This window comes from Podarcis pityusensis, assembly GCF_964106645.2.
Source record: "Podarcis pityusensis genome assembly, chromosome: 15".
Taxonomy (NCBI): domain Eukaryota; kingdom Metazoa; phylum Chordata; class Lepidosauria; order Squamata; family Lacertidae; genus Podarcis; species Podarcis pityusensis.
Window position 1 is genome coordinate 10128308 of NC_138040.1, and position 19895 is coordinate 10148202.

The following is a 19895-nucleotide window of genomic DNA, read 5'->3' on the forward strand; positions in this document are numbered from 1 at the left end:
GCCCTTTTGGTCCTGTCTGTGTGTTTTTCTTGAACATCTGGTCACCACCATGAGAGCAGAATACTAGACCTGAGGTGCTTTTGGCCTGATCTAGCAAGGCTTTGCTTGTGTTCTTGAAAGGTAACAACAGAGAATTGCATTGCGTGCTAGACATCTAGGTTTCTTAGTTGAACAAAAGTTGAGCAGTATGTTTCGGCATTTAATACACTAATAGAAATAGATCATGAAAAGTGTTGGTTTTACTTTACACTGTGTGTTAGGCTGCGTTTGGAGGACAGTGATTAATTTTAGGGTCACAAAGTAAAATGATCTTGCATTGTTACAGAGGGGGGGAAATGTAAGGAAATTGCTTATTGCTATATTTAATACCTGAGTACATTTTAACTAAGACACATATAGATATAAATAGATATAGATATTAATTTCATTCCAAAGTTCACCCTTGTCAGATTTGTCAGACACAGCATTGAACTGGCCACTAGTTTAATTCAGATGAATGAGAAAGGCATTTTGCTATGGCCATAAACATCAATTAATTACCTCTCCTGTCTTAATTAGGACGGGCTTTTATTTCTAAGTGTAGCTTGCAAGCAGGATTGAGACATGGAGATTGCTAAATCAATACAAATATCAATTAGACTCAACTTTGTGGTCCAATTAACTTCATAATGCCTCTAAACGAAGTGTGAAAACTGAACTGCTGCATTAGCACCCTTCTGCCATAGACATAGGCCAAGAACTCTGGCCTCCTGTTCTTCATATCTCCATCACAACAAACACTGTGATGAAGAATCTGCTGCGGCCTGTTCAGATGGATTTCTTTTAAGACAGCAATTGGGGATCTGTAGCCCTCCAAATATTGTTGGTTTACATCTTGCATCTCACCACGGATCAGGTTGGATGGAGCTGATGGGAACTGAAGTGCAACAGCTGTAAATCCTCCAACCAAATTTTATGCAGATGTTTGGAACCACTCCACTCCCCTTAAGACTGAGGTGTAAATTAAAAATTTAATTATAAGTTGATGCGTTGACCTAATGCTGAAGGTTCATATCACAATATATCACCATTTATAAAATGCATTGAGAGAGCAATACTTGGAATGTATTTTGGGGAAAGATGGGGAAAAGTCTGACCACAAGTCTGAAGGAGGCACATTTTTTAGCTATAGTCAGTGCTTTTTTTCTTTAAAAAATGTTTAGGGGTACTCTCATTTTCCTACTCATATTGAAATACTGCTCCTCAATGAGGCCAAACTTAGATTCACAAAATGTTTAGGGGTATGCGTACCCCTGTGTCCCCCAGAGGGGGGAAAAACACACACACTGGCTACAGGTACTGCTGGGAGGAGGAAATCCTTGAAAAATGGGTTCTGCATTCTGAATTTAAAGTCTGTTATATGCTTTAATTCATTCAGGTTTCACTTATTTTTGTTCAGATCTGCGCAAATTCGTTTCATTTCATTTGAATATTGCATTTTAATGTTTGTTAACTCCACACTCTGCACACCTGCAGTTCAGGGAGGCAGGAAAAAATAAGCTTGAAAGACTGTGATGAGGAAAGAGGAGCAGTTCCGTGTATTCCAATGTCGTTGAGGCTTAGAACATGGATGTTTCCTCAGGCTGACAAAATTTGATTTGATTTAAGGGGAGACATAGGACAGCCCCTGTAAGAACATGAAAAGAGCCCTGTCTAGCTCAACATCCTGTTCTTACAGTAGCCAACCTGATGTCTTGAGAAGCCCACAAACAGGACCTCAGCACAGTAGTGCTTCCCCACCCCCGTGATTCCCAGTGACAGGTATTCAGATGCATATTACCTCCAGCAGGGTTCCTGTTGGCATGAGTTTGACAGCAGAGCTTTTTAAACCAGTGCTGGACTATCACCTTTCAAGGATGCTGTTGTGACACCCTGCCTTTAGCAGAGTTCATCCTCCGGTCTTTTCAAACTCTACAATTCTGATCCCCAGGAACTGGCATTCAGAGGCATAATGCCTCCAACAGGTGAGGTTGAACAGAGCCTGTACCTTTAGTGATCCCTGTAGCTGCTTGTTTTAGAAGCTATTATTTGACTGCAGGCAGGGGGGGGTGTCTTGTGGACTTTCTTAATGTCCTCTCTAGTCCCTGCCCCCAATTTGAGCCATGCTCCATATACTGGGGCCGCCTTCTAAGTCCACTCTTGATCCTTCCCCCTCTAAGCTGAAGATAAGAGCGCTATCCTGCTTTTTGTGTGTGTGGCAGAGGGTGTGATTCACTCATTGGAATAGAACCCATTTGTACTGTTCCTGAATTCTCTGAAGATATTTTTAGATGCCACCAGTCAAAAATATTATTCCCTTAACAGCCTGTTTACAAGGCTTGTGTACTGCTGCTTTTTTGCTTGTTTAACTGCTTAATTGCTGGGTTTGGGCTGCGATTCGTGGAAGTAGGGCAGCGACTCAACCCAGCTGCTGAAGTGCAATGCAGTTGCATCTGAAAGTGAGCAGATCTCAGTAAGGTCATTCCCACTGTGTTTTCAAGGTTGTTGCAGGGTGTGTGGGGAGACGAGCTGAAAGCTGCGGCAAACTATGAACACAGAACACCTTAGCTGGATTACCAGATGGAGCTGGTTGACAGCCGTTCCTCACAGAGGGAAGCATTCACCACCCCACAGAGTCCATTGCTCAGCACATGCTCTACCACTGAACTATGGCCCTTCCTCGGTTTTTGGGAATCTCAAGTGGGGCAGTGCTGTTGCCCTCATATCCTTGAAATCACCTCATCCCTTACATACCCAATTGATCACTGCAGATACCACTTGATCAGGTGGTCCATCCTGTACAACAGAGGAACATGGGACTTGCAGTGTGATGGCGCCTGCCCTTGGGAATTCCCTTCTGTTAAATATTAGACAGGTGCCATCTCTGTTGTCTTTTTGGCACCTACTGAAGATCTTCCTCTTACGACAAGCCTTTTAAAGTAGAGAACTTCCCCAGCCTGTATCTGTGTTGGAATTGTCTTCAGGTGTTCTCCTGATGTCTGTTGATCTCAAGATCCAACCAGCTTCAGCCCATGCCATGCCAATGCAGCCATTGGATTCCAATTGAGGTTCAGATTTGCTCAGAAGCAATTCAGTGGAACCAGGAGTGAAGCTTACCCAGCAAAAGCTGCACACAGCTCATTGTAACTGAACAGTCAGTTTGTTAATGAACAAAGCCTAATGGCATTATTAAACAGTATGAAATGGAATTACGAAGAGTTATAGAATTCACAGGAAGGGAAACAAAGTTACACATTATGAAATTTAAAGCAGCTTAAAGCACTTGGGTATAATGTGCGAATGGAACTAATAAATAGCATTGGCAAAGCAATCAATCAGAATAAATGGCATAATCTCCTCCTAACAACTTCCAGACCATCTAGTAGTAAAACAGTTCTACGTTCCCTTTCATATTAGATCAATAAAATTCACAATTGCCAGTTTGGGGAAGCCTAGTATTCTTCTGCTTGAGCAAAGCACGTGAAGTTTCTTACCATTACTTTCATCACCTGTGTGGGCAGATCCACCTAATGCTTAGACTATGAATTACCACCGGGAGGGGGGGAGTGAGCAACTGGGACCCCTGCTGTACCAGTGGCTCTCCATGCAGAGCCCTTTAACACACTGCTTTGCCAAAGCATGATATGCTTTTGCCTTTGTTTAGGTTTAATGCCCAGAGCGGCTACATAAAAAGCAAGATGTGGGAGTTGGAGGGGGGGAGAGGTCCCAGTAAACGGATGAGTGGAAGAGAACAGAGCCTAGGAGCAGCACAAGTAAAACTGGGGTGGCTACACTTAGATCCAGAGGGGAAATAGAATCATAGAACCGTAGATTTGGAAGGGATCCCGAGGATCATCTAGTCCAACCCCTTGCAATGCAGGAATATGCACTGTCCCATATGGGGATTTGAACCTGCAACCTCGGCATTATCATCAGCACGCTCTAAAATAAATTGATTCTTGGGGTGACCCTCAAGTAAGGGAACATTGTAGAATTGCATGGTCAGGTGAAGGGAACTACTAGATGATGATGATTATGATTATTATGATTATTATAATATTTCTATACTACCCTTCATCCGAGGATCACAGGGCAGTTTACAATCTAAAAACACATATACATAGTATAGCAACAAACAAAAACAACACCCTTCTCCCAGTTTCAAAGGCCATAGATTGTTTATTTGGCCAAAGGAGAAGAGGAATGCTTTCACTTGATGCCTAAAGATATTCAGTGAAGGTGCCAAGCAAGCCACCCTGGGGTGAGCATTTCACAAGTGGGGAGCCACCCCAGAAAAGACTCACTCTCATTGTTGCCACCCTCAGATGATGATCACAGGGTCCAGGTTGGATCATGGGGGGAGAGGTGGTCCTTGAGGTTTTATGGTCCTGAGCCATTTAAGGTTTTATGGGTCAAAACCAAGTGGATGTAGGAAAGCCCTACACCTTGGAAATTAAAATAGAAATGGGGTCCTGTGATGAGAAGGGGATTTCCAGGCCGTGGCCCCACGGGGTCCCACAAAGAAATCTCTGAGGTCACTTGGTGTTCTGAGGGCCGTAGGAAGCTGAGGAAGGAGACAGGTGACATGCGAATTCATTCTGCCTCAAATTCCAATCTGAATGCTAGTTTAACTAGAAGAATTTCCAAAATTAATTCCAAAACTGATGTAGAGATTTCTATGCCTTTCAATCCCTTTTATTCTTTTATTCTTTTTTGCACCATTTCCATCTTACTGATGTTCTAATTATGAAACACTGCCAGGGAAACAAAGCAATCAGGACGTGATTGTATGTGTGATTGTATCGATATTCCTTCCGGGTGTCGTTTTGCCTGAGAACATTTTGCGAGAGCGCATGTGAGCATCAGTTAAAGACTGCACAAACCCAACCTTGATGAGATTGTATGCATTCACCAGACACTCAGCCATGCTTGCCTCTTCACCTGTTACAGAGTAAAGGGCCCTTGTGTACCCAGTTTCAGTGCACTGGTAAGTCAAACACAAAATGACGTCCATAGTGGAATTGTGTTTAATCATTGTTTGCAGGGCTGTCAATCTTTTAATAGGTACTTGCTGGTTTGGTATGTGTAAGGCTGCAGGAAATGGCAGCTGGTTCCCTTCAGCTATGTTTTAATACAAAGGGTACTCCGGTTGCTAAGAGACCAGTACTTCAGGTTTGGACATATTCATACATACTGGATCGCTTATCTTGGTGAATTGGATGTTGACAGGACTGACGTCAGAAATAATAGTTGAGGGCAGGACAGAGATAACGAGTGGGAGCTGCAACAAAATGTTACTGTGTACAGGATTTCAGGCACAATCTTCCATTTCCACCTGGTTTTCTATTCTCAAACAAGCAGCTAGCATTCCAAAACCAGTGAACATGCTCAGACTCACTTCACTGTTTTAAACATACTTCTGCAAACCATTGTGATTTCTCAAGCCTGCTGATACCTTCCTCTTGTCTTCAGGGATGATAAGTAGCGGCCTGAGCATTGGAAATAATGGAACTCAGGTTACCTGATCTCCCGTTTCTAGAGGGAGGAAGAATAATCTTTTTCAAATATATGTGCACTCTGCTGTTTCAGTGTGAGCGTTTCTGTTCCTTAGTGGATTGGAGGTGGAGGTGGTGGTTTAATTTGTGCTGTGCTTAGAGTCTTCAACCATGCTATTTTCCTAATTAAAACAGGATAAGGCAGGCAAGCGATTATACATTCCTTGTTGTACAACAGTGGAAATGTCTCTTATCAGGGGTGCAGGGGAAATCACAGAAGGGCTGCAGCTCAGTGGCCGAGCAGCTGCTTTTCAAGCAGAAGGTCCCGGGTTCAATCCCTCACATCTCCAGGTAGGGCTGGTAGAGAGACACCTGCCTGAAAACCTGCCAGTCCGTGTACATAATACTGAGATAGATGGACTTAATGGTCTGATTTGGTAGAGGAGGAGGAGGAGGAAGAGGAGTTTGGACTTGATATCCCACCTTTCACTTCCCTTAAGGAGTCTCAAAGTAGCTAACAATCTCCTTTCCCTTACTCCTCCACAACAAACACTCTGTGAGGTGAGTGAGGCTGAGAGACTTCAGAGAAGTGTGACTAGCCCAAGGTCACCCAGCAGCTGCATGTGGAGGAGCAGGGAAGTGAACCTGGTTCACCAGATTACAAGTCCACCTCTCTTAACCACTACACCACACTGGCGTAATTAGGCAGCTTCCTGTGTTCTTACAGTATTTGAGGGGCCTGGGGGTCCTAAAGTTTCTGTGCACTGCCATTCAAATGGTGTGCTTGCATTGCATCATGGAATCGATTATGCAGGGTGGGGCTTACCTGCCCGCCCCCCCCCAAATATTCAAGTTGGCACCCCTGTCTGTTGTCCTTTTAGCTGGGTGTTCACAGGACAACATATCAGCACCCAGAAAATGAGCATGTTGTTGTTGTTTAATCATTTAGTCATGTCTGACTCTTCGTGACCCCATGGACCAGAGCACGCCCGGCACTTCTGTCTTCCACTGCCTCCCGCAGTTTGGTCAGTCTCATGTTTGTAGCTTCGAGAACACTGTCCAACCATCTCGTCCTCTGTCGTCCCCTTCTCCTTGTGCCCTCCATCTTTCCCAAGAAAATAAGCATAGGCATGAGCAAACCTGTCATTTTTTTGTTTCTCTCAGTTTCTCATTTTTCTCCAATCTAAAATTCAGTTCTCCACATTCCACATCAGTTTGTGCATATTAGGAAAAAATGCATTTTTATTTTTTTTAAAAAAAGCATGTGAGGAGAAATTCACACTAACATGCTGGTGAATTTTCGGGTGGAAATGCTGAGAACTGAATTTAAGATTTGGAAAACGAGAAACTCAGAGAAACAACAATCGACAGATTTCCCTGTTCCTTTGTTTGAGCCAAGAACTGCACCAGAACAATTTGGAAAGGCAAAAACTGAGTAGATCACTAAAATCAATCTGCGTGCAAGTTTGAGTGGTGCGGATGGAGCCAGTTTGTATCTAGCAGTGTGGCAGAAAGCAATTCTTTCTCAGCAATTTCATTTGGAATCGGGACTCATTAAATTCTTTGGAAAATATCTGTCAGGCGAGTGCCAACCTTAAGGTTTCAGAGCCTGGTTTTGCTGCTGTTTCTCAGCATTGAGAGAGGAGTCCAAGAAAGATGTTAGACAGATGGGCAGTGCTGCCTAACCCAGAAAAACATTGTAAATAATACATAGTGTTTTCTTCCAGTTTTATGTCTCTCCCCACCCTTGCCACCAGCCATAGTTACAGTTATAGCTGCTGGAGAGAAACTGGTCATGTGAAGTGATACTTTTACTGCCTCCTCACAAAATTCATTCTGTGGAAATGACAGAGAGTGTGCAATGCTTTCATGGGGACTGCTGTGCTGTCTGAACTGTTTATGCTGAATGGTAGTGCCTCTCCAAGATTTGAGATAGGGTTCTTTCCCAGCCCTACCTGAAAATTCTGGGGATTGAACCTTGGACCTGCTGCATGCAAACAGATGTTCAACCACCGAACTACCTCCCTTCCTAATAGTCTCTGCTTGCCAAGAGCAATTCTCTATCCCTGGTAAATCATTGCACTTGTGAATGCCCTGATTTTATTTTACAGTGGTACCTTGGTTCTCAAATTTAATCCGTTCCGGAAGTCCGTTCCAAAACCAAAGCGTTCCAAAACCAAGGTGTGCTTTCCCATAGAAGGTAATGCAAAATGGATTATTCCGTTCCAGACTTTTAAAAATGACCCCTAAAACAGCAATTTAACATGAATTTTACTATCCATTGAGAGCATTGATGCATAAAATGAAAGCAATAAACGATGTACTGAAGTCACACAATCAATAATTCAGTAGCTGAACTGGGTTCCACACAGTCACAAAAACAAAACAAAAAGAGCCGCAGAAACAAAAACGCAAAATAAATAGCAAAAACAGTGTAACACTACAAACGGAGCACATTCGGCTTCCGAAAAAGATTCTCACACTGGAACATTTACTTCCAGTTTTGCAGTGTATGGGTTCCAAGTTGTCTGAGTACCAAGGCGTTTGAGAACCAAGGTACCACTGTATTTTATTTTCACCTCTATTACACCTTTATATGTTAGTGTGGATTTCGCTTTGTCATTCTTTAGGCTCCAGATTCTTCCCCAGAGAGCACCCACAAGTTAAATCCCTTGCCTATGGCACAAGGAGGCGAAATCTCTTGGGTCATACCCTGAGACTTGGCAGCCTTAACACATCAGAAAAAAAGAGATGCTTTTGTTTGGGCCAGCAGAGTCCCTAGTTTGCTAGAAACATTGGACCGAGTCTCTAGGTTCTGTTTTGAAGCCTAAACTCCGTCACGAAGAGCATGTTCTGCCAGACTCCTTCAAAAGCTGCAGCCATGACTCAACCCAAGCCCACTCTCTGCTCTAAACATGATATTGAGCCCTGGTAGGAAATCATCAAAGCCCTCGCAGGCTGTGGAGCTAAACAGGAGCTAAAGAGGAGCTTCCCTATGGGCATTTTGAAAATCCGAGATCCTTCTCAAACAAGCCAGAACAGTGCTAAATCATTGACACACACAGCCAATAATCATGACCAGATTGCAAGGTAATTGTTCCCCATAAGCAGTTTTAATGAGTGAAAACAGAGCTCCAGAACTCCACTGATTTGAATTTTCCATTATTGTTTGGCTTCCCTTGAAAATGCTCAAGGAACCTCGAGTTGCTTTTTCAAGGCATGGTAGCTTTCAAATCAACATTGCTTGGGGAAGCAATGGAGGACGGAACAGGCTTGCCTTGCAACATGACGATGGCCCAAGGCTACGATGTGTGTCGTGAGTCTCAAGGCATCACCTGGTGCAGGCATGAAATGCCAGGTAGAAATGGATGAGGAGGGGAAAGAGGAGGATGAAATGGGGGGGGGGGACAGTTAACAGAGCCCAGAGGAAGTGAGTACTTCCTAAACCCTTCTCCTTAGTCTTTGAAAACCTGGGGAGCAGGGAAATAAGTCTTTACTTGGCACCAAGAGATATCAAAGAATGTGTCAGGTGGACCTCACTGGGTTGAGCATTCCACAGAGGGGGAGCTGCAACTGAAAAGACCCTCTCTCGTCTCTAAGCCCCCCTCAGTGGATGGGCTGGGGGCTAGAGAAAGGTCTCTGAAGACCCAGGTATGTTCACATCGAGAAGAATTCCAGAATAATAATAATAATAATTTTTTATTTATACCCCGCCCTCCCCAGCCAAGGCCGGGCTCAGAGCGGCTTACAAGCAATAATAAAAACAAGATGAATGATTACAACTTAAAAACAAAAATAAAATACAACATTAAAATAATGGAACATTAAAATATTAAAATGTAGCCTCATCGCAGGAGGAGAAGGAAAAGAAAAAAGAAAGAGAGGGAGGGAGGGAATGAAATTGGCTCCAAGCCAAAGGCCAGGCGGAACAACTTTGTCTTACAGGCCCTGCGGAAAGAAATCAGATCCTGCAAGGCCCTGGTCTCGTGAGGCAGAGCGTTCCACCAGGCCGGAGCCAGAGTTGAAAAGGCCCTGGCTCTGGTTGAAGCCAATCTAACTTCCTTAGGGCCTGGGACCACTAGGGTGTTGTTATTTATGGACCTTGAGGCTGTCCGTGGGGCATACCAGGAGAGGTGGTCCTGTAGGTACGAGGGTCCTAGGCCGTGAAGGGCTTTAAAGGTCAAAAGCAGCACCTTAAATCTGACCCTGTACTCCACCGGGAGCCAGTGTAGCTTGAAAAGCACTGAGTGAATATGCTCCCATGGCAGAGACCCCATGAGGAGCCTTGCTGCAGCATTCTGTACCCACTGGAGTTTCTGGGACAGCTTCAAGGGCAGCCCCGCGTAGAGCGAATTACAGTAGTCAAGCCTGGAGATGACCATCGCATGGATCACTGTGGCCAGGTTGGGGTGGGAAAGGTAAGGGACCAACTGCTTGATGCGGCGAAGGTGGAAAAATGTCGCCTTGGCTGTTGCTGTAACTTGCGCCTCCATGGAAAGGGAGGCGTCAAGGATTACACCCAAACTCTTAACGGAAGGCAATGGCACTAATTGGGCCCCCACAAGAGAAGGGAGTTGGTCCCTCATCCCCATGCCATCCCAACCTAGCCATAGGACCTCTGTCTTCGAAGGATTTAGTTTCAATCGGCTCCCACGAAACCATCCAGCCACAGCTTCCAAGCATCTGGTCAGTGTGTTCGGGGCCGAGTCGGTGTGGCCATCCATCAGCAGATAGAGCTGAGTGTCATCAGCATATTGGTGACAGCCCAGCCCAAAGCTCCAGATAATCTGGGCAAGGGGGCTCATAAAGATGTTAAAAAGCATCGGGGAGAGAATTGCGCCCTGCGGCACTCCACACACCAAGGAGTGGCGCGATGACATTTCCCTCCCTAGTGCCACCCTCTGTCCCTGACCAGAGATAAAAGAGCACAACCAGTTATGGGCTATGCCCTGTATCCCCACGTCTGCGAGGCGGTGGTCCAGAAGATCATGATCGACCATGTCAAAGGCTGCTGACAAATCTAAAAGGATCAGCAGTCCTGACCCGCCTCGATCCAGCTGTCTACGGAGATCATCTGTTAGGGCAACCAGAGCCGTCTCCGTCCCAAAACCAGGATGGAAACTGGACTGAAATGGATCTAATGCAGATGTTTCCTCCAGAAACCTACCAAGCTGTTCAGCAACCGTTCTTTCAATTACCTTACCCAGGTATGGAAGATTTGAAACTGGGCGGTAATTGGATAGGTCTAAGGGATCTAATGAAGTTTTCTTTAAGAGTGGACATACCACTGCTTCCTTCAGTTCCCCTGGGAATGTCCCCGTGTCAAGGGACAAATTGATAATTTCAACCAGGGGGGTCCGCGCAACATCTGGACACTCCCTAATCAGCCAAGACGGGCACGGATCAAGGAGGCAGGTGGTGGGCCTACCAACTTGGAGGAATCTATCCACATCAGTAGGGAGTATCCGATCGAAATGGTCCAACACTGGACCTGAAGTCAGTCGAGGGGCCTCCAGTTCAGTCACTGTATCTAAATTGGCAGGGAGGTCACGGTGGAGCAACAGGACTTTCTCCGCAAAAAAGCTCGCGAATGCCTCACAGCTGTGGGTCGAATTTGTGCTTAAATTTGGTTGTCCTCCTAAGGACGTTATTGACCTAATTATTCTAAAAAGTTGTGCCGGGCGAGAGCTAGCGGATGCAATGGAAGCTGCAAAGTAAGATTTCTTAGCAGCTTTCATAGCCATCTCATAGGCTTTCCTAAGCGTCCTATAAGATGTTCTTGAGGCTCCGTCACGAGTCCGTCGCCACACTCACTCTAGTCGTCTGAGATCCCACTTCATTTTCCGGAGCTCCTCAGTAAACCAAGGGGCCCGGTTTCGACGGGGTCGCAGAGGGCGCTAAGGCGCAATCTCAGAAGAGATTATGTTATCACTATCAAGGGAAACCCTTCTCAGTTTGCAGTTTGGAGGGTAGATGTAAGAAGACCGGGGGTTTTAGTGGTGCTCTCATACCAGCTATGCAATAGTTTTCTAGGGATGTTTGCATGGCAACTGACTAGGACTTGTTTGTCTCTACCTTTAAAGAGCATGATGCTTTTAATTCCCTTGTTTGGTGGTCATAGTCCCTGTCTTTGCTTGCTGTTTTTTGCTCCCTTGACTAGTACAACTGAATTTATTAATTTCAGTCACAGACCAATTCCAGCTTACATACAATATCAGGGAAGTCATAAAACACAATAGGGATACATTTTAATTTGCAATTGGATATAACAGGGACAATACAGATACAGCAGCAGTTAAAAATATATCAGTTAAATCTTAATCACTAAAATATAACCTAAAATTGTCGTTTAAGGCCTTTGACTAGTGTTATGCTTTGTTCTATTGGTCATTTTGTATTTGAGTTTTATACTGGGTTGGGTTTTTAACTTTCTTTGTGGATCTGGGGTGGGTGAGTATTATGGTGATAGGTTTCCTTTTTGTATTATGCCTTCAGAACTTGTTTAATGAGGAACTGAACAAATATAAGTAACAAAAAAAAAAAAAAAGATTAGGGGGAAATGTGGGAGGGTGTTTTGATTCATTCATACACAATTAAGCCATTGAACACATTTGTGTGTTCAAGCTAATAATATTTGGACAATTAGGGAGCAGGCCTTGAACCCAACCTACTGTACTAACTTCACCTTCAAGTTCTTGGAACTGAAAGCTTGCTTTAAACATGTTTGGTCTCTCTCACCCAGTGAAACCTTTTCCATCTTGATCTTGAGGACTCGCTCAAGAGATGGAATAGTGCCACTGTTCCGAGCTAAGAACTTAACCAAGGGAGCGTATGGGTTTGACTCCCACGGGAAATATGGCTCTGTTGAATTGCATCTCGTTGTTCCATTGCATCTGCGTGTTCTGCCACAGAGTTGCCAATCTCCTTTCCTAGAGAGAGAGAGAGAAGAGACTGCAAAGCAATCTGTTTTATTAGTCTTATATATCAAAGATGGGGGATTTATTTTGACAACTTATGTGTTTAGTGTACCTCCTCCTTCTATGGCCTTGAGCACATGCTTAACTTCCAGATTGACTCTGCTTACCAAACATGCTGCCGTTCTCTTGGACTTCCTGATCTGTAGCAAGCATTTGAGATGAGTTTCTGTTGTGGTTATGAACAACTTTTAAGCATTTCCCAATCTGGTACTATCTGGATGCTTTGGGCTATAGCTACCATCACTGTCAGTCAGCATGGCCAGTCATCAGGGACAATCAACCCACTCTCTCATCATTGAGAAAAACTTCCTTCATTTGGCTCCCTGAAGGCTGCTGGTGTTCACTATTTGTAACCAGCTGCTGGCTTGAAAGTATTGTTATAATTATTATTACCCACCCCTCACCGCAACGAGAATTCAAAATTAAAAACAGTTAAAACAGAGTACAGTCACAGGAATTGAGTGGTCACTGAAACCACACATCTCAGGTGTCAAAGAGGTGTGTCTTGAGAATTTGCCAAAAGTTGTATACAGTGGTACCTCGGGTTACATACGCTTCAGGTTACAGACTCTGCTAACCCAGAAATAGTGCTTCAGGTTAAGAACTTTGCTTCAGGATGAGAACAGAAATCGTGCTCCTGCGGTGTGGCAGCAGCAGGAGGCCCCATTAGCTAAGTGGTGCTTCAGGTTAAGAACAGTTTCAGGTTAAGAACAGACCTCCAGAACGAATTAAGTACTTAACCCAAGGTACCACTGTAGTAAAGAAATCAGAAACACCTTTGTGGGAAGGTTATTTCAGAACTTGGGGACTGCCACAGGAAATGCTGTCTTCTTGGCCAACACCACCGGAACGTCTGAGGGAAGTGGACCAACAAAGAGGACCCCTTCTTCTAATCTCCACCCCTGGGAATCCCCTTGCCTTATTTTTGATTCAGAAAGTAATCCTAAAGGAATTCAGTGCACAATATTTCTCTCCCTTCACTGCAGAAATCCGCGAAGCTTTCCGAGTACTGGATCGTGATGGCAATGGCTTCATTTCCAAACAAGAGCTGGGCATGGCGATGCGCTCCTTGGGATACATGCCTAGCGAGGTGGAACTGGCAATTATCATGCAGCGCCTTGACATGGATGGTGAGTCCTCTTTGCTTTCATCATGGTTTTATGTCATGGGGGGAGGGGAGGGCTGTAGAGCCTTTGCATTCTTCACATCATTTCCATGCAGAAAGTCCCAGGTACCATCTTCTGGTGCAGATGAGAAAGACCACTGTTTGAAACCCTGGAGAGCTAGATGGACCAAAGGTCTGGCTTGATCTAGGTTCTCCATCATTTGTGGAGAGGGTATCTGGTTGAAGGAATTCTGGGGTGGATAGCAAGGGAAGCAACTGGCTTTGGGGAAACATCCAAGCTTAGGAAATCCATGAGTGAAGTGAGATGAGAATTAGCATAACATGATTTTCTCCATGATGCTTATGTCTGCTCAAACTTCTAGAAACAATGCCTGAAGCTGCTCAAACTTTTATCATGCTTACAATGAAACTCTTCATATCTAGGATTAAACTATTGATTCCAGTTTACTTAATCTGGTGTCCTTTCTACATAGTATGTTTGTCCTCTAGTTTCTCTCTGCATATGCCGTGTTCAGTATATGAAGCTTCACAAATGTTCACAGAGGACGTAACCTCCATCTGCCCAAAATTTAGCAGTCCATTCCATACAATGGACTACTCCCCTAATATCAAGTGTATGTAGAAGCAAAGGAGAAAAAATGCTGAAAGCAGTGGTGGCTGGTGCCCATTAGAAGTGGTTGGGCAGAAGACAGAGAGGCCAACGATAGGTGGAACCAGAGCCAGTGACAGGTGGAGAGAACCAACGATGGTCAGAGTCAAAACATTCTAGTTTTTTCCCCATCCTCCTCCCTGTTGAGTTTTCCCAGGGGCAGCGCTGAGACTAAGGAGGATGGAGTAGACAGCCAGGACCACCCCCAGATGGATTATAAGTAAGACGGCAGGCAGGTGGGCTTGGAAGAAAGATGACTGAAGTTGGTGGGACAGCTCCCCATTTGCCTTTATGAACCAGTCTCCACTGGCTGAGAAATCTCTGACCAGATATTTCACTTCTTTCATTTTCTTGCTTAGTCTATGTAGATGTGGAGGTCTCAGTCTATCATGGGAGCTAGGCTGGTGAAGGAGGAATGGAATGAGTTATAATAAATTACACTCTGAAGAAATCCACTGGAATAATTGGACCTAAGTTAGTCTTGTCCATTAATTTCAATAGGTCACCTCTTGAGTAGGAATAACATTGATAAAGCGGGGGGAGCATAGGGTTGCAGACATTTTTTCAACCTAAATTTAGCTAAATAGTGGTAATTATAGGATCTTTTGATTATGAGTGCCACAATATATTGGTGCATTTATTTCCCACTGAATTGGAGCGGGCAGGGGGCAGGAGCAGGAATTCAGACCAAAGCAGCTATCTTCTATTGCAAAACATTTGCGTCCATCCATTCGGCAAACAGGAAAAGCTAATGGGGGTGCAGATGGTTCGATGCATGCTGTAGGTGACAAACATACCAATCCATGCTGATTACTCTGTGCTCATTTCCAAGTACAACTCTTTCGTTTTTGACAAACAGTTTCCACTGGCCTCAGGTGTTGCTTGGTAGGTTCATACATCTGCTTAGCTATGGTGCTTTAGGTTTTGTAATGGAATTGGAAGTTTCATAACAGAATTGCCTTTCATCTCCCTTTGGTTCTGCAGTATGATGTATGAGCTCTCCTTCAGGTTGGGTTAGATGACTGGGACTAATTTTATATTAACTGTACTGACTATTCCACCATGTCCAGGCTCAAATCAAGGTGCTGGTTTCACTTGTTCATTGATATATGTCATCCTTCAGCCATCTGTTTCCCAGGAAGGTTTGCAAGGAGATAATTTTATTTTCTTTCTTTAACATGTTTATTACCTGCCCTTCTCCATGCAGTCCTGGGATGGGGCACATACAGAATCAACATAACAGATTAAAATTCAAAACTGAACAACCATCAGACGAAATAGATCTGCCGAGGGGAGGGTCATTTTTTAAAATCTTCCTTTCATTTTCCACCATCAAAGGCCTGAGCAAAAAGGTATAGTAGTTGACCCAGCAACTGGAGGCTTGCAATGTCTTGAGACGGGTAACCTTGAAGAAGGCAGCATTCAGCAAACTGGAAGCCATCACATGCAATGTCACCTCAATCAAAATTGCCCCTTGCACACCACAGGGCAGTGGTACTGCTAAGAGGGTCTCCCTTGCAGATCTTTACATCTGAACAGCTCTGTGTGGGTGGAGCTGCTCCTTCAGATATCTGGAGCACAAGTCATTCAGTCCATGCAACCATCCATCTCTTTGGTATGGACAGTGACCAGTATTCAAAAATAAACATTGTCCAAATATATAAAACCACACCAAACAAAATAGAGTACCATGAGAAACTGATTGCTGCTTCCAGTAGCATCTTAGAGACCAACTAAGTTAGTTATTGGTATGAGCTTTCGTGTGTGGTGCTGTGGGTTAAACCACAAAGCCTAGAACTTGCCGATCAGAAGGTTGGCGGTTCGAATCCCCACGACGGGGTGAGCTACCATTGCTCGGTCCCTGCTCCTGCCAACCTAGCAGTTCGAAAGCACATCAAAATGCAAGTAGATAAATAGGTACCACTCTGGTGGGAAGGTAAACGGCATTTCCGTGCTCTGCTCTGGTTCGCCAGAAGCGGCTTAGTCATGCTGGCCACAAGACCTGGAAGCTGTATGCTGGCTCCCTCGGCAAATAAAGCGAGATGAGCGCCGCAACCCCAGAGTTGGTCACGACTGGACCTAATGGTCAGGGATCCCTTTACCTTTACCTTTAAGGTGCTATTGGAAGGAATTTTTTATTTTTTTTATTTTGTTTCGACTACGGCAGACCAACACGGCTACCTACCTGTAACTGATTGCTTCTAACTGCCTTATGCTATAGCAACACCTGGCATTGATGGTAAAAATAAAAGGTTTTCTGAAATTAATTCATAGAATCATAGAATTGCAGCACTGGGGGCCCAAGGATCATCCAGTTCAAACTTCTGCAATGCTGTTGTACATGTTCATCCAAACATAAAATAAAAAAATACAAAATAATACATGTACAACAAAAGGATAGCAGAGTTTTTTCACTATGATTGCATGTGGTTCCATTGTTGTTTAAATGAAAATTAACCAATAAAGATGAATGAAAACAACAAGAAACTTCTGCAATTCAAGAATCACAACTAAAGAATCCCTGACAGATCACCATCCAACCTCTGTTTAGAAAATATTAGTGACTGAGAGTCCACTGCCTTTCAAGAGAGTCCGTTCCACTGTTGAACAACTCTCACCATCAGAAAGCTATTCCTCATGTTTCATATTGTTCAAATGCCTCCTGTGAAATATTTGGAATTCTTAGTAACATTTCAGCTTTAAGTGGGAATATTGTAAGACCCAGAGAACAATAGCCAGGTATTTATAAATAAAACAATTCTCTAAAGAAATATTACTACTCTTTAATGCCAATGCTAATACTTTTTCCAGGAATAGTGAATGAAACAAACCAAATTAAGAGAGAGAGAGAGAGAGAGAGAGAGAGATTTTAATTCAATTATATTGTTTTTCTTCATTTCTTTCTGTATGTTAAATAAGTATATGTTCTTGCTTAAATAAGTAAAAAATATATTCAGCGTATATAACATCATTAAACAAAAAATGTGTAAACAGTATACTATATGCTTGCCTAGGATTATTGAATATTTCATTGAGATATTATCCTCATACTCCTCTCAAGGAAAAACAGAATAAACACCACTTCCATGAAACGTAATTTATAATGACTTTGAGTTTGTATTCTAATGTGATTAATCATTAATTATGAGAAGCAGATGTTGCAGACATGCAGCTGAATAAAACTGGCCACTGAGTCCACCAGGGATTTAAAGTGAAAATCCACAGTGCCTCATGTTTGCATAATATTGCATAATATTACAGAGACATATGGATCTGTTCTATAGTCTAAAAAAGAAGGATGTTACTCAGAAGGGTGTTTACATTCTACAAATGTAAAATCAATGGAACTTCTGAAGTGTTAGCAGGCAACTGCACATTCCTCTCTTGCAGTTTCCAGCAACTAATATTCAGTAGCATGTCACCTCTGAGAGTGGAGGGAGAACATAGCCATCATTAACTAGTAGCTGTTGATGATCTTATCTCCCATGATGCAGAAAAAACTGGGCCAATCCTTGCTCAATCCTGGCTCAGAGAGCCAGTGTGGTGTAGTGGTTAAGAGCGGTAGTCTTGTAATCTGGGGAACCGGGTTCGCGTCTCCGCTCCTCCACATGCAGCTGCTGGGTGACCTTGGGCTAGTCACACTTCTCTGAAGTCTCTCAGCCCCACTCACCTCACAGAGTGTTTGTTGTGGGGGAGGAAGGGAAAGGAGAATGTTAGCTGCTTTGAGACTCCTTCGGGTAGTGATAAAGCGGGATATCAAATCCAAACTCTTCTTCTTCTTCTTCTCTAGGACAGGATTTCCCAAACTTGGGTCTCCAGCTGTTTTGGGACTACAACTCCCATCATCCCTAGCTAGCAGGACCAGTGGTCAGGGATGATGGGAATTGTGGTCCAAAAGCAGCTGGAGACTCAAGTTTGGCAAACAGTGCCCTAGCCCACGCATGGAGGGTGGGAAGGGGTCCTTTGAAAAATAAAGGCCCTGCCCCAAGCCAAAACCAATGCACAAATAAGGAACCGGGAAGTAATTGTTCAGGCTGCAAATTGATTTGGAGTGGGTCGGCATCTACCTTAATTCATTTAACTTTATTTGTGGCATATCTCTCACATTCTCTTTTTATCATTGCATTTTCAAGTGATCTGCCACTGTGTAAATTGTCTTTTACTGCGTTGTCGCTTTACATGACACACAGTTGCTGGTAATCCAAAGTGTCGTGTGACTGATAGAATCTGACTTGATGTCCCTGCGCAGAAAGGAGGAAGGTGTCCTTCCTATCTTTCTGAAAGAGATGCTTTGAAAGATAGGAGGCTCTGCTCTTCTGCAGATCTACTGCCTCTCTGTCCAGACCAGGTCACAAATAAAACTGAGTTGAGAGCTTAGTTTTTGTGCATTATACTTGAAACGCAGGGCATAGCTTTTGGAATGAGGGTGGCCAACATTTCTGCATCCCCTGGAAGGGCCTTGAAATGCCCTCTGTCCACTGTGTCTGTGATTGTTGTTTTTCATGTAGAAATGTTCAGTCATGTGAGCCCTCCCCTAAAATCTGAAGCAGGGGTGAGAAACCTGGCCTACAGAGCCATTTGGGGAATCCATGCCCACCCAGCCTTTTCAGTTCCAAAACTGGGCTGCATTCCTGAGCAAGTCCAGGGCTGGATTTAGGTTTGATGAGGCCCTAAGCTACTGGAGGTAATGGGGCCCTTTATATGTCCAGCTGTCCTTTGTCAACAACAAATTGTCGTTGTTTTTTTGTGTTGAATATATGCTATATGGTAATTTATGGACCTAATAGGTCCATACAAAACACAAAACACTTTTGCTATATGTAGGTTTTATTTGATTTTTTTTTTTATCTTATATTTTGGAAATGTATATCCAGTTTTTTCCCCTTTAAATGTTTTGGGAGACCTCAAGAGAGTGGGGCCCTAAACTATAGCTTGTTTAGCTTATACGTAAATCCGGCAGTGGGCAAGGTACATGACCTTCACCACAATCTTACCCTGAAAGAGCGCTTGGGGGCGGGACAAGAGCACAGCGCGAGCGCATGTGAGAGCGCAGCACCCAAAATGGCTGCTGCCATCTTGCGCGAAAAAAATGTGGATGTCCCACTTTTTCTGGGATACTTGGTGGATGTGCAACTGGTGTCATGCATGACCAAATCTAATAGTGAAGGGAGACGGGTGGTACCACCCCAGCTGTCAACCCTGTGACAACTTGACAGGTGGCTTATTCCACACACCTGTCCAAGTTGGACCATGGGGTAGGGGGGATGAGGAGGCCAGATAAAGATTTGGTTGCTGCAGCCAAAAAAATTCCTCAGCCCTGGTCTTACATAAAGTGACTAACTATGTAGTAATGGGTAACGGTTATTATGGGATGCAGTTATTATGGGATGCAGCCAAGACTCCACCCTTCATTTACTTTCATTTTCCTAGGCAGTTGTGTGTGGCGCTATTTATCGTTTTTTTAAAAAATCTCTTTTTGCTGGGTCTTCAAAAGTGAGTCACCCTACCTTATATTAATAATGCCATAAGGTGAAAAAGAGGATCTCTTTAACAAATTGAAATTCTTTTCCCCTCACCACTAGTAGAATGAAAAGGATTCACCAACACAGATAGAACTAGGCCTAATAAGG

General features: G+C 43.9%; 1 protein-coding gene across 4 annotated transcripts in view; it reads left to right on the forward strand.

Moving 5' to 3' along the window:
- CALN1 (calneuron 1) overlaps positions 1 to 19895 on the forward strand; it is a 139857-nt gene that overhangs the window by 86835 nt on the left and 33127 nt on the right. For all 4 annotated transcript variants that reach the window (XM_080983218.1, XM_080983219.1, XM_080983220.1 and 1 more), the window contains one exon: positions 13477 to 13620. In XM_080983218.1, the coding sequence (XP_080839344.1) occupies positions 13477 to 13620 (144 nt within the window). The remainder of the gene's footprint in view (positions 1 to 13476; positions 13621 to 19895) is intronic.